At 43.9% G+C, this 15,411-nt stretch overlaps 1 protein-coding gene across 1 annotated transcript in view; it reads left to right on the forward strand.

Annotated features, from left to right (window-relative positions):
- The window catches only part of CCDC30 (coiled-coil domain containing 30), a 39,907-nt gene that overhangs the window by 14,152 nt on the left and 10,344 nt on the right, over window positions 1-15,411 (forward strand). The window contains exons 4-12 of the mRNA XM_038166540.2: window positions 1,601-1,716; window positions 3,096-3,203; window positions 3,621-3,721; window positions 4,588-4,780; window positions 8,570-8,671; window positions 9,381-9,506; window positions 11,802-11,959; window positions 12,963-13,209; window positions 14,911-15,084. Of these exons, the coding sequence (XP_038022468.1) occupies window positions 1,601-1,716; window positions 3,096-3,203; window positions 3,621-3,721; window positions 4,588-4,780; window positions 8,570-8,671; window positions 9,381-9,506; window positions 11,802-11,959; window positions 12,963-13,209; window positions 14,911-15,084 (1,325 nt within the window). The remainder of the gene's footprint in view (window positions 1-1,600; window positions 1,717-3,095; window positions 3,204-3,620; window positions 3,722-4,587; window positions 4,781-8,569; window positions 8,672-9,380; window positions 9,507-11,801; window positions 11,960-12,962; window positions 13,210-14,910; window positions 15,085-15,411) is intronic.

The raw sequence follows: 15,411 nt of genomic DNA on the forward strand, positions 1-15,411 counted from the left end.
TTTGAAGTATATTTTGTGGTCTGTCCATGCTGCTGATTCTGGCTGGAGTTTGAACTAGAGCATAGCTCACGTGTGCACGGTTGCTGGTCGTGGAATTTGAACTTGAAGGTGAGCTTGAGCCCTGAGCTAAAGTGACAAATGCCCAAGGACTGCTGTGTTACAGCAGAGCTTAGACTCCTCCCTAATACATGATCTAATACATATGGGACTAAGGCTTATTGTTGCAAATAGATTTTTGCACAACTTTGATTTAGCAGCAATTTAAGATTTATTAATACTTTAATGGTAAATCACAAGATTGAATTGTATGAGTCTTAACAGCACTCAGTCGTCAGCCAATTCAACACAAGGATTCACCAGTATTTGCTGCAATACAAACAGATTTAGTTAAAAATTTGCGAATGGAAATGTTCATATGAGACTTACAGTGGGATATGGGGGGGAAGCGTTCTTTACATAGTCATGCGCTTTCAGGTTTTTTCCCCCTTTTCAGTGAATGTCTCACCCTTCTCCTTTGTCAGTGTTTGGAGGAGCTGTGGTCCTCGAGGAGCTCCTGAGAGGTGCCCCAGCTCAGCAGGAGATCGAGGGTCACAGCCCAGTGTGATCCCCGGAGAGCTCAAATAAGCTTTCTCTGGCCACTCTATTTATAAGATAAAGTGACTGGCTCCTAGTCATACTCAGATTCCTTATCATGTTGTTCTCGAGCTCTGATGTGATCCGTCATTTCCCCATGAGGGATTTCAATGGGTACCTGCTTTCAGGCAGTACCTCCCTTTGTTCGTGGTCATGGCCGTGGGCATCCAGCTGGCACTGTTGGTGACGAGCTGCCTGGTTCAAGGGACAATCACCTCGAGGCCTCCTGTGGCTCAGAAGCCTGAGCAAGTCCTGTGCCAAGTGCAGGAGTAGAGCGTCCCCGCCACACTTGTGTATACTCTTACTTTTTCAGACATTCGTGGCATGGACCCCCCAGGGTGCTTATCTTTACCTTGGTTTAAAAAATAAAAGAGTTTTGAGTCTGGCTGGACTATCCCCCACCCTCTGCAGGGCTTGTGCAGCATTTCACAGGTGCTGTGCTGTCCCTTTCAGAGCAAACATCCCCCTGCATGAACTGTTCCCAGTGCTCACCCCCTTTCATGTTGCGTGCTTTGCTGTGATTTTGTGGGATGATACTTGCCAGAAATTTCTAGAAGTTTTAAAATGAAATTAAACAAAACCTGTTTGGAGTTTTCCAAAACTTACTGTTGCTCTTCTTGAAACCCATACCTATATGTCTGAGGCAAGGTGTTTTCCCTGATCGAGAAGTAAAGTTATTCCTTGGAATAACTATGGAGAGACTGCTGTGATCCTGCAGTAAACAGCATGGCTTAGTAGCACTGATGGTGAACCTGGATCTCCAGAAACAGACACCTCTACGGTATGAGTAAGAGAATGGTGTTCCCACATGTATCGGGAACTACTCTCTGTGCTGTGCTCCCAAATATCTGTACGTAAGGGCAATGTAATTTCAGAAACAGTATTCATGCAATAGCTCTGCTCTGAGCTTGATGATGGTCAAGGGCCAAGGAAGTGTTGGTGAGCAGCCTGTGTGTTCTCTGTCCAGACAGGACTGCACTACAGAAGGCCATGGAGCACAACAGCAGGCTGGACAAGGAAATTCTGGCACTGCGAACACGGGTCCAAATGCTTGACTTGGAAAGAAAAGCATTCCTTGATTTGGTGAGTACCCATCTTGTCCTGGCTCCTTCTCCAGGCCTGCTGTGGAGCCACTATTCCTGGGTTGGCTCCTGAGGCTCAGATGTGCTCCTTATCCTGCCCTGCCTTTGTATTTCCTCTCTCTTTTCTTTAATGAGTATTTCCAGAACTGCAGCTCTGTTTTTTGGCTCATGTAGTAACAAACACCAGGAAACTGGCAGAATAAATATTCAAAGCATGTTTTAAGGCAGCCGCTGTTACTGCAGCCCTAAAAGTAATAATAATAATAAAAAAAAATCAGCTATCATAGTATCTTTCAGTGCAGGACGAGATCGGTGGTACTTTGATCATGGAGGGGTCTGTTTATGCTCAAACTGAGTATGTGCTTTAGGGCTCCTGAGATGCTTGTTTTCTTGTGCACAGCATTCAGGATCAGATGGATGCTTTCTGGTACTAGCTGTTGTTTGCACAAAATTAGGTGGATAAACAGAGGCAGCAACAGTTCTACATCTTCCTGGGGATTGTTAATAAAGAAAAGTAAGTTTAGTTTAAAACCCTATTTTTCAAATTATTTTTATTTTTTGCTCATGTGTTGATACCTCTCAGCCTCTTTGGCTTTTTAATGTGGTTTTGCTGGTTGGCTCAGTAGAAGATAAACTTGTTACTTTTCATTTTGTGTGGAATGTCATTGCTATTACTTAAGTGGCTGATATATTAAGCATTGGTTTCTCTAAATGTTGTAATCTTTATCAACAGAGTAGTTCCTTAATGAGATTGGCAATAGGAAATAAATATTAAATGAATATTAAAACATGTAATTTGGCACAAATTTTGCTTCTGTTCTTAATTCTCAAATTCTTTGTATTAGTCCTTCAGCAGCCTATAATTGATTCTCAGTAGTATGTAATTACTTTTGCCATCCCATGTCTTGCTGTTCAGTAACTAACTGAGCTAATCTCAGTAACTGAGAGTAAGCGTGTGAATGACTGGTGGCTGTGTGGTGTGAATGCTTACCTGCTATTAGTAATGTTATATTGATCCTATCAATAACAGCAAAGACAGTCTTAGAAATAGTGGTTGTGATCAGCCTTCCCCTTGGCATTCAGTCCTGTTTGGTAAGAGGGGATGCACAACACATGCACAATCAACAACTTAAATGAAGAAAAAATGCTTGCTTTTTAATGCAGTGTGGTATTACCCATTTTACTTCTCTTTACCTCTCAAATAGTCTGAGGCCACTTGACTATAGCAGCCACGTGAGCTGCTCAGCCAATCCCTCAAGCTGAGTGGTTACTATTAATAAATCAACAATTATCTGTGTCAAGTTTGAGGAGGATCTTAGTTTTCTAAGACAGCGAGATGAAAATCAATCAAAAATACGAGCAAGTGTTTTTATTTTGAAGGTTGACCAGCTCAAAGAGGAGATCTGTGAGTATCAAAAGGGTGAGAAGCAAGGATTTCCATTGTCTACACCAGTTGAGACTGAAGAATTGAGCATGTTGCAACTACAGGTACTTTAAAGGGCCTTTTGTTCACTACTGTAAAAAGCAAATAGAGCAAACAGGCCCCACTCTGCATTTTAATCCCCTGTCATAAATGAAGAAGCATAGCTTGTTGTGCAGAAATGCTTGTGTTTTCCTTTCTGTGTATGGGACATCAGTTTATTTGGTATGCCCAACATAAATCTTATGTGTAGAGCACATCTGTTGGTGTAAGCTTGTACCCACTAGTGCCTACATAACTGTTACAGGCCTTGGGAGGCTTTGCTATTATAGACAGTGGATTATCTAATATGAGTAGTTGCAGCTGATGCAGTTCATGTTTTCTTGTCCCATTCATTTATGAGGGACTTGGGTAGCTTTAGAATCATGTCATACTAAGATCTGAGTCTTAATTGTGTAGTAACTTCATTTTCTCTTTATGCACAGGACACAAAAGATGAAGGGAGGGTTGAAGGGGACCACACTTCAGGCAAAGCTGGTTCAGATCAAGAAGACAGATATCAGAGTAGTGAAACACTTCATAAAAGGTTTGCAATGTATAAGTACTTTGTATATTGTCTTTTTCTAGTGGCTTGTCTGGCACTCTGGTTGCTGGTATCCTGTCTTGCAGGGTGCATTTAAGTATTGGGTTCTTTAGGATATTCTTTGGTACCAGTTTTGTTCCTTTGCTCCCAGATTTGAACGTTTGGAGGTAATGCAGTTGTGAGTGGGTGTGTAGTCCTTGCTATTAAGAAAACAGGCTGTTTTCTGGCACTTTCTCCAGTTTTTTGTTTTCCTAAAAGAATAGGTGTTGGTCTTTTGTGGATCCCTGCAGACAAAAGCGTTGTTTTTGAAGCTGTTTTGCTGCTGGGAGGATTTCCTCTGGATTTGGTTGCTGTCCAGGGGTGTACCAAGACACTTGGCTTTCAGACTTCCATGTGTAAACTGGGATTTTTGAGGGAAATCAAATTTTTGTTCTCCTGTGGCCTGCTTAGGAAATTGTTGCTGCTAAATCTCTTCTAGCATGTTCAAGGAGGAAAGGGCTGTCTGATCCAATCTCTCTGTCTCTTTTCCCTTTCAAATGCCCAAGCTTGTTCCCCCACCTCATGAGGCTGACTTTGTCATTGGCTTTCTGCTGTTAGCATCCTCCTGCCCGACCAGTTCTCTCCACAGACCCTCATCGTTACTCATGCAGAACGCATTGCCAATAATTCCACACATCACCACCTAAATGAGAACAGGGACAGGTCATGCTGGGTCTGAGACTCAGAATTAGCAGGATAGATATCACACAGTGGAAAACACATTGGGTCTTCCTTGCTTGGTGGTTTGTCAAGAGGTAAGTGATTTGTCTGTGTGCTGATGTGTTCACATAGCAGTTTCAGCCTCAGTGATACTGGTCTTTGGTGTGCAGGTGCCGGGAGGTGATTGAAAACATTGAGGGCAGGAATTCACAGCTCCTTCACAAGCTGCAAAATCTTGAGCAGGAGCACGAGGATTTGGTTGAGCACAACGAAGAGCTGGAATCAGTTCTGGGAGAGACACAGATCCAAACAAAGCAGGAAAAGGAACAGTTTGAGAGTGAAGTGGAGGGACTTCACTGGAAAGTAAGTAAGGAATGGAAGAAATGCTGTTTGGTTTTGTTTAATTCTAGCTGCTTTTCTCTCTGCATATTCATTGGTAAAATAAAATGTTGCTTGACCTAAAGCTGCATGCTTCTTTGTTTAGTTTGACAAGAAGTACAACTAGCAAAATCTGCCAGTTTCAGAAAAGTGGGAGAAAAAATAATTATAGCAGTGAGTAAATGACTCTTGCTTGGAGGTATAGATTCCCCCTGTGGAGGTACAGCAACGTGGTCTTTTCCAGCTTCTACTCCCCTTTTTCATGCTTGCACAAGAACTGTTAAGTAACCAACTTACATCCTGGATCCACAAGACCAGTCAATGCTCCCTTCACAAACAGCCTTTTCTGAACATGTGGACTGTACTAGCATTGGTTTCTTCTCTGAGCGGAAGCAAAGCCTTTGTAGTTCAAGTTTGAATTGCCTCATTTTTCTCTGGAGCTATTTCTTTTGAGCCTCTTGTAGTTTGGAAGCATTTATTTCCCCCAAGAAGCTGTCCTAGGTAGCATCAGTGCTCCTGTCAGACTTTTGCATCGGTCTCCTTTAGGAATTGCTTTTCCACCTCGGATGGTTGTTTCTGCTTCTGCAGTTCCTGCTGAAGAGCAAGTTCACTTTAACTTCAGTCCCTCTCTCTTCTCCAGACCTGTCCAGCAGAGAATGTGGTCCCTGTGGGGCAGTGGTGCCACCTGAACCCAGGAAAGGTCACTGGTTAAGCATGCTGGTGATGAAACGCTGCACTTTTTGACTTCTGATGCCACCTTTGTCAGGGTGCTCTTTAGCTCTGATTTGATTAGGGACATTCCATCCTCCTGGAGGTAGCTTTGTGAGGAACACCTGTGCTTTCTGACCGCTTAGTAACTGCTTGCCCCAAAGGAGATGCTGTCTGCAGCATTTGCACAATGTTGCTGCCAGGACATGTGGTCTGCTACAGACAGGGCAGTCAAACAGGTCTTAGGACAGGTCCTCTCTGCTAATTTCTAGGCAAAAAGAACAGAGTGAGCCAGGAGCTGTTTTTGCTTCTAGGTGGGTTGGCAGCTTTTCCTCCAAAGAGGCTGGTGGAGGAGATCTCTTCCTTTGGCCAGCTCAAGGCCTTGCTACCTGGCCAAGGGTTCTTCCTTGGGCTGCGTAGCCCTCTCCCATCTGTCTGTGGGTAAGAGATGTTCTGAAGCTGCCAGGCAGCAGGACCAGTCCATGGTGTCCCAAGAGAACCTTGGATTTCTGAGGTGAGAAGGAAGGACACAGGTTTTTGAGTCAGGAGTGGCGCTTCGACATATCCACACACTTGCTGTTGTGTTACACTGCAATGTAGGAGGTGGTACAAGTGTGAAGGTATTTCCCATGTGAGTGGGCAAGCAGCCACACATCTCCAAGATGAATCATTACAAGGAATTTATCTTGTATTCCTTTGAAGTAACCTCTAGCTGTAAGGGAAAATTGTGTAATGACAGTAAAACAGACTGAAGGTGTGTTCAAATATCTCCTGAAAGACCCCAGCAGATGTCATGTTTAGAAAGGTATAGCTGAGGAGCCGAGGGAAGACACCGACCGTGATGGGAATGGCAGCAGGTCTGTCCACCTTGACAAGGCTTTTATTTAAATTGAATGGAGCATTTGTTCAGCACAAATGTTTCTCACTTTTCTCACTGAAATAGAATAAATCAACTCTCCACAAATCAAACAAAATGCATTTGCAGTTTGGGGAAATCCCTTCTTCCCTCAGTCTGTTGTTAAAAGAATTCTTGGGAATGCAGAGCGAGCGCAGCGGGGGGCACCAAGTAGTCAAGGAGATGCAAAGCATTTTGGCTGGTGTGAGCTTGGAGCTGCGTTCTGCTGGGTACAAAAAGGAGCTGAAAAGGGCAGTGGAGACACAGGTGAGACAGACTGTGGGATGGAAGAGGAGGGGGTTAAACCTTGGCTAGATCCAGCCTCTGCTCAGATGGAGGATGCAAAGCTGCATCCTTCAGCTCTGAGTGGCTTTTGGATACCTTGGCTGTAATGAGGGAAGAACTGCACAGAGGCATGTGTGCTGGAGCCTGGAGAAAGCAGTGCCCCTGGGTGTTTGCCAGGCTGCACTGTGTGAAAAGGACCTGGGAGTCTTTTCTGTTTTGGCAAGCCTACAAAAGTCCTGGCTGGTTAGGCCACTGACACAGAACGAGGACACCAGGATACAATGTGGTATTGTTCTGCCACTTGCATGGGACTTACCTGCCCAGCTTAAATGCTTAAAACTTAATGGCTTGGGGAAAAAATAAGCAAAATAATGGAAATGCATAGCTGGGTATCAGCTTCCTAAGCAAAGATTGATTGGGAGCTAGGGAGGGGAAGTTTGTTTTGTTCCTGAGATTCCTTCCACAGCTCCAAAGTCTTGCTAAACCACAAACTGTCATCTGGTCACGGAAGAGAAAGCAGGTTTCTGTCAGAGGCCTGGGTGTTTCACTCTACGAATGTGCATTTAACACCTGGTTTGGTAATATGTATCTTAGAAAACAATAATCAGCTGCCCACTGTTAGAGATTGTTCCTTGCTGGGAGCTTCAACAGAGCCATCTTGTGCCTGAAGCCTGTCAGTGGAAGCAAAGCTCTCTTGAGCTTTGACATGCTGCTTTGTAATCACTGAAAAAGAACTGAGTTTTGCAGAGACTTGGCACTTCCTTTTGGCTTCCCATTGAAAAGGAATGAAAAATGGTATCTGAATATATGCAGAGAAAGGAGAAAGAGAGAGACATACAGCCCATGAACGTGCTGTGGAGCAGGTGCATGTTCTTTGTATGTTATGGTGTGTGTATGTGGTGGACAGATGAATACTGAGGCCGGTCCCTGGAGCTGGACTTCATCCACTTCCACTTGCTCTGCAGCCTCATGAAAGTCCAGCCTGTTCAATGGGGAGGCCAGCTTGGTGGTTTAGAAACAGGAAAATCAGCACAATTTTTTTTTTCCCCCAAGTGTAAGAAAGCTGCAAGGAAAGGCTGCTGATTGCTGTGCTGGCTAGCAGTGGGGCAGACCTGGGCCATTAGCGCCAAGACTCCCATTTTTCAAAAGGGTCTGCAAGAACCATAATCAGGAGGGGAAATTGGACTGTGGAAATTTGACTATCTAGCTCAGATAAACCCTTTAAAACAGCAGGACTGATAATAATTGCCACCAGGGCCCCTGCACTGGAAGACTCCTCTGGTGGAGGGGCAAACTCGGAGAGCATCTTTGTCCAGACGCCTCTTGTCTGCCAGGAGAAGAGTACACGTCAGTGTCCAGAGCCCTTGGAGCCTTGCAGGAGGGAGTCACAACCTCCTCTGGGTGGTGGAGGGACTAGGACTGGTCCAGGGACTGGGTCCAAGGTCTGCTTGGATGAGATCAGCTGTGGGGATTGGGCACTTCTACCTGAGCACCATGAGACTGTGGGAAAGGAGGATGGTCCATGGTGTTAGTCAAGGGTGCCTTTGTGTAGGGTCTCGTGGCGTCCTGTGTGCTGAGAGCAACATGTAGAAGGCCCACAAGCTTTAGAGGCCTTGAATTTTAACCACGTATCTGGGTTGTTTCTCTTCTTTTGTGAAGCAGGGTTCTTTCATTTGCCTACTTGGCCCTGGATGACCTGTTCAGCCTTTGAAGCAGCAGGATGAAAGACGTGAGCTGTAGCTAGCCTGTGTTGGCAGCTACCCACGTCCCCCCCCAGTCCTCACTTTCGAGCACAGGGTTTATTCTGTAACTGCTGCACAAGGAGCAAATTCACTACTAGTTGCGGGTACTGGTTTGGTTTTAACTTATGGTTTGTGTATGTTAAGATCATGAGTTTAGAGACAGAGTTACTTGAAGTGCAGAAGAACAAAGTTGAGATGAGTGGGGAAGAGCAGGCGTCGTCTGATGGAGCACAGGAGATGCAAGAGGTAAGAGGTTTTCCTTGGGAAATACATTCATTTGTTTAGAAATGTATTAAATGAGCATCTCATGTGAATGCTCTTTGTCATCTTCTGAGAATTTGTATTCCATCAGCTCATGCGAGGCAGATAGCTGTTTTCCTCCAAAGACATCCAACATGCCCACATTATCTCTGTGATAGCTCATTTCTTTGAATGCTCTCTTAAGAGATTGTCTTGCTTTCAGCACTGCAAGCTGAGGAGAATGTTGCCTTCCCTGTGAGGGTGAAAGGTTTACACGTGTAGAGGAACGTCAAGATCTGAAGTTCTGCTTGACCATTATTTAGCGATTAGTGAAACCAGTGTAGCATATAGGTATGCTTGCCATGAGGCTGATTCGCAGCTAGTTTTGGGCTGGTTTTGCTGTCTGTTTGTTACTTTCTGGTCAGATGATGCTAGTCAGACAGCTGGAGTTTGTTACTTGTCAGGTTTCTTTTGTGGGAGAAGACAGAGCTTATAGCGTGGGGGAGATCAGCTTGCTCAGGTACCTTGGGTCAGGTGAATGCTCCAGAGGTGTCTAGCCAACTCTAGATAAAAGGTGTAGGAGCTCTCGAATGTTGCCAGCAGGACGATTTTTCCCAGTCTCATCTTTCTGGAAGACTTATTTTCTGCAATTTATTTCTCTTTTTTTTAGAATAAAGGATGCTGTGGAAGTCATTCTTAATCTTGCTTGTTCCAGATGCTGGAAAGCTGTCAGGAAACAATAGAAAAGTTGGGAAGTCAGCTGGGAGAGCGGAGAGAATGGAGAAAACAACTTGCATCTGAACTTGAACTGTTGCGGGAAGATCTGAAGGCTGAGAAGAAGGTACTGGGCAGTCAGATGTGCATCAACTACAGGATTGTGCTGTTCTTCCAGGAACTGTGTATTTTGTAGTTTGAGAAGTGGAAAATTTTTCAAAAGGCTCTGCTCTTTCAGGAGAATCTGCACATAGTTCCTACAGTGTGACTCCCTGCAGGAGACAGTTGCCTTTGTGACTCCATAAAACATAACAGTTGCCCTCCAAGGGTGTTGCGTGGAATTCTGTTGACTCATTTCTCTAGTCCAGCCAGTTCCAAAGCTTATTTGGCAGATGGTTTTAAATCTAACTGTTTTAATGGAACTGTCTCTAACTCCGTAACATATTTTTCCTTTCAGTGAATCTAATAACAAAACAGTAATTCAAAGTCTATAGCCAAAGCCCTCTTCTGTAGAGGACAGAGAAAGAGTTTTCAGATTGAGTATTTTAATTAAAAGCTGTAAGTCATATTGCTTCCTTAAACATAAGTAAAAACCAGGGAGGGTCTGAACTGTTGGTGTAATTGCATGCATACCAAAGTCTTGCTGGAGGAATGGTGTCATCTAGAGGGCGGGTCTTTTGTAGAACTTAGACAACAAATTCACATTGGAAAGCTCATGTTGCAGACCAGGCTTTGTGGAAAAGCAGGTTAGGAAGTGGCTAGGTCAGTCTATAAATAAGATATAAAAAAAGGATTCATCTGATTTGGAGATGATGGGAAGAACAGGAGAGGTCACTCTAACCTCTGCACCCCAATAGTTTAATCTACTCATAGCCCAGGGACCTTTTAATTGAAATTGTACATACCTGTGAATTTGTTTGTTATTCAGCCACCTGTTGGCTGGTGGTTTTGCTTAAGCTGCAGAGCAGGCTATTTCTCCATTAAAGGGATCATGAGATGAAATCCAGTGGCCTGTGTTAGGCTGGAGGGCTGTAATCATCTTGGAAATAGAGGACTTGCATGTGTTTGGTAGGATCATTGACTTCACAAATGCATTCGTTCCCGTTTGTTAAAGTGGCTATACCGGGACAAAATATCTTCCAACAGAGTGCTGGAAGTGAGCCTGGCATGAATTTAGTGGGCTGTTGTGAGTAATATGCACCTGGAGATCAAGATTTGAGGTTGTTCAATGTTGTTTGTTGGGATGTCCAAAACATAGAAAGGGCCTAGTAAATTCAAACTAATTATTTTAGTCCTTGTAGCTTTTAATAACGACTATGTATGTGATGTGCCATGGGCCAATGCTATACACAGAGCTGTTTGCATTTGTTGGAACCTTTTTCTTGTTTTTAAGAGATTTCTGGACATTTGAGAGGAGAAAGCTTTCTCTGAGCTTATAGTTAGAGGTATTTCATTGCTAACTGCTTTCTTTAACACGGGTTGCCTGACTCAAAACCAGAGCATAGAAGCCATTATAATGGCTTCCAGAGTCTGCAAAGATTGTCAGCAAACAGGGATTTCTTTAACGTATTCCATGAGAAGCTACAAAAAGATAATGCTTTGTTAGATACAAAGGTGAGAAATGTAAAGGAATCACCATCCTTCTAGTGTCTGCTGCAGATAGAAGCTGCTTGTCTGCATTGTTCAGTATAAACAAACACATCTGAGGGTGGATAAGAAGACCTGGAATTAAAATATTTGTGCTGGTATATACTTAAAAAGAGCTATTGATTTAAACAAACAAACAACAACAAAACCACAAATTTTACGAAACAGAGTAATAACTCTGGGTTTAACAGCATTTTCCTTTGAAGGATTTGGTTTCACCACTGCTTAGAAGCAAATACTAGGCTAGGCAGATTCTGGTTCCAATCCAGTTTGGGAGTTCCCATGTTCTTACGCATTCCTCATCCCTTCTTTTCTTTTTCATCCCTTTTATTTTCTGTGTGTGTTTGCTCTGTGTCTCAGGCTTTGGGTTTGGGTCTGCCATTGCCATGTTAAGGCATAGGTGACACTGAAAGAGGAGAGCAGCCATCCACAGAAAGTTGATTTGGTTTGGCTTTGGTTGGAGGATGCTCTCTCTGATTTTCCAAGAGTTGCTAGTTTTGTAAAGAAATGTGGCACGTGATGTAAAGCACTGAGAACTACAGATGGCCAACAGAAGGATGAAATCAAATAAAGAACTGTGATTTGGTGATAGTTTACACACAGCTGCCTCCCATGATGGAAAACTTATATATATATCTTCAGGGATCAAGCTACAATAATTCAGCTGCAGAATAACAGACCTTTGCTTGATGGAGTCCCCGGGCTGTGTTACACTGTTCGGAATATTTCAATGAGAGTGAAGAAAATGAAAGTCATGGTGTTTCTGACCTTGCAGGCCTCTGAACTTGTACAAGAAAGTGAGCAGATTAACAAACCTGAGCAGCAACATGAAGATTTATGTACAGATGAAAAGACACATGAAGAGCAGATGGCTAAAGTAGTATTTTTGGAAGAGCAGATCCAAAACTTGACAGATGAACAAGAACTTGTACGGTAAACCTTAAAAAGGCCTGTGGTACTTTCTGCCATTTATCTTTGATGATTAATTGTTTAGTCTTTTCAAAATCCACGTAGTGTTTCTTCTGGCAAGAATGGGCACAGCAGTTTGTGCCTTCCTCTAAGGTATAAGGTAATCAGCTCTCTGTAGGGATTTTTGCTGAATAAGCATTAGTGATATCATGATCAATCAGCAGTAAGCCTTTTTTTTTTTTTTTTCTGCACCTGCTCCACATTCTGAACAGCGTAAATGAGAGCTATTCTTTGGCAGTGGGCTTTTTCTCTTTGAGTTAGGTAGCATTTGGACTAATATGGTCCCAAAGAGTTCCCATCATGGGTTAAGGCTTCTTGGGCCTAACCACTGCCAACAGCTTATGTTGTACATCCTGCTCTGAATTTCAGTGATCCTTGAAGAACAGGTTTCAGCAGATGTCAGAGGTGTTCCTTCACTCCCCTTTTTCGGTAGACCAGTACAAATTTGAAGTTAGAGCATCCATGCTCAAACTTTCATTAATAAGTAAAAGTATGGATTAAGTCCAGTATGGTTATAGTCAGCTCTCAATTACCTGGCTAGCTCAGTACTGAGATAAAGTAAAAATCGGGATAAGACAGGTACATTAGCTTGTAAGGTCATATAGTTTGGATCAGGATAAATCAGACAGCTGATGGGGAGAGCTGAGCCCCTACTTCCATGCAGCAAGGCACTGTGTGAGTGCTCTGGTGCTGCTTGTTGGTGCAGAACGGTTCACATGGGCCCATGCGAGTGTTTCTTTGCATAGCAGTTAAACTAGTAACTAATGACTGGGAGCTGATCCTTTGGATACACATTGTTTTGTGGATCAGTGTCCGTGGGAGACTGAACCTTGCCCAGAACTGCTAGTCCCCAGGATGAAAATCCCTGGGATTTCACCGGACTCTCATATCCCTAGTTTTCTGTTCAGAGAGTGATTTCCCATGGATGTGTATAGTTATCTCTTTGATTTACTATTTCTTCTTCAAGTTCTGAATTACTAGAAAGCAACAAGAAGAGAGAGGAGCTAGAAAAGCAGCTAAAGGAGAACAATGAAGAAAAACAGTTGTTATTGGAAGAAATTGCCAAGCTAAAGCAAGATATCCTGACTACCAGGGAGCAGCTTGACAGCACAGCTGAAGAGACTTTGAGGATGAATCAAGGCATGGTCCATGGAGACAACAGGTTTCTTGTGTCACAGAGCTCTGCAGGCAGCTTAAATGGGAGCATTAAACAGGTATGGACAGTTTTGCAATCTTTGACATCTCCAGCATCAGCCAGTTCTTGCAGTGCTGTAGTGTTAACACACTACAGCAGGAGATGAGAGGCAGGCTGATTTCATTGGGAAAAATGCTTGGGAATGAGTAAATGTAATGATTTCCTTCTGTCATGTTTTTGGACATAATGAGAACTTGGATAAACTAAATGGCTCCCTTACTGCAGGTGAAAGAAATAAGTTATAGAGTCCTCAGATAATATTTTTGACTTTTTTAGAGCTCTTTCTTAACTCCCTTTTGGAGTGTGAGCAACAGAGCTGGCTTTCTGTTCCCATAATGGTCTTGCCCTTACAAGACCATCAGAAACTATTCCACTGCCCTTGGGGTTTTCTGCTTTTGTACTGCTGTGCCTGAACTCATCAACTGCTGACTCAAAGTGGCAGCTCACAAGTCCCTGGATTTTGCTGCAGCCTCGGTTACTGCTTGCCAATTGCTCTACCAGGCAGCAGGCAAGGGCTGTGTTTGCTGCTGTGTTTATCTGCTTTAAATGCAAGTTGTTCACCTGTCTTACTACAAGAGCTAAAAAAGGAGAGGAAGAGCAGCTAGCCCTATCAAGAAGAAGAAATGATGAAGAAACCCAGGCTGGGGAGTTTTAAGATAAGCAAGGATTATGTGTGGGAGTTTGGAAGCGAAGAGAGGACAGGAGGGCCTGCAGGCAGGAGTGGGAGTGCAAAAGAGGATCAGAGCTGCGCTTGATACCAAGATGCATCACATCTGTACAGTTAGAGCAGACCAGAAAAGTGTACTGTCTGCTAGAGCAAGGTAAGAGGTATAGAGGGGATACAGAAAAGGATCCTAACGGGATAAGGTGAGAACAAATCCCTGTTGGGGGAACATCTGGGAACAAATGACGTTGCCAGATCCAAGAGCACCAAACAAAGGGTTCCCACACAGCTGGACATTTATTGAGAATGTAAGCTTGATCTTCAGGGGACTTCACCTGGTCCCAAGAACAGAAGGTGAAGCTGCAAGGCAAGAATGCAGATCAACAGATGGCTGAAATTGGTGCTGGGAAGAAGAAGGATTTTGATACACCAAACATAGGAAGAGCTTCTAATCTGTGTACAGTGCACTTTCAAGAAGATGGGGGACCGAAGAGCTCAATCATTTTCTGAAAGCTATTGTAAACCTGTTTGCCTGTGACAGAAGTGGGTGACCACTCCAAGGTGTCCAGGCTGCTGTTACACTGTGTCAGTGTCCTGCACTGCTGCAGGACCCACTTTGTTCCTCCTACCTCTGGAAGTTGTGTCTGGGTGCACCACTCGTGCTTAGCAAGACTGTCACAAAACTCTGCAATACCATCAGAAAACAGCTCAGCAACAGATATCTGAGTTAAGAGCAACCTGCGTTGTTTTTCTTTAGTTTGCTAGGTTAGCTTTAATGGGGATTTCTTGCATGATCCAGGTTATTGCATCTTCCCCTTCAACCTCTAGAGTTGTATAAGCTTCTCCGTGAAGATGGACAGGGTAGGACACAATTTATGGTGTTGGGGCAGTGACCTGCTTGGATGGGAATCAAAAGAAATACTGTACCCCTTTTCCTACTTAAATGCCCATAAAGTCTACTGGCATACCTTTGCAATCCTCACCTTTCTTAATTACCAGTCTTTATCCTTCCTTTAAATCACTTCTCCCATGACCTTTGTTTTGCTGTTCCTGCAGAGTATGTCTGAAGAGAGATTCCAACAGCAGGAGGTGAAAGTGCAGCAGCTGCGGCAGGACTTGCGTCGAGTTCAGAATTTGTGCAGCTCAGCTGAGAGGGAGCTGAGATATGAAAGGGAGAAAAATGTCGACTTACAAAAGCAAAATCTGTTGCTCCAGCAGGAATGCACCAAGGTAGGAACAGAGCAGGGATAACTGCTTGAGGAAAACATCACCTCAGTGCCAGGAAAGGTGGTGGAACAGGTCATCTTGAATGCAGTCACACAACATGTGCAAGACAATGTGGGGATCAGGCCTATCCAGCATGGGTTCATGAAAAGCAAGTCCTGCCTGACCAACCTCATCTCCTTCTGTGACCAGGTGACCCTCCTGGTGGATGAGGGAAAGGCTGTTGACATAGTCTGCCTAGACTTCAGCAAGGCCTTTGGCGTGGTTTCCCACAATATTTTCCTGGAGAAGATGGCAGCCCATGGCTGGGACAGGTACACTCTGCTGGGTTAA

Source organism: Anas platyrhynchos, chromosome 22 (genome assembly GCF_047663525.1).
Source record: "Anas platyrhynchos isolate ZD024472 breed Pekin duck chromosome 22, IASCAAS_PekinDuck_T2T, whole genome shotgun sequence".
NCBI classification, from domain to species: Eukaryota; Metazoa; Chordata; class Aves; order Anseriformes; family Anatidae; genus Anas; species Anas platyrhynchos.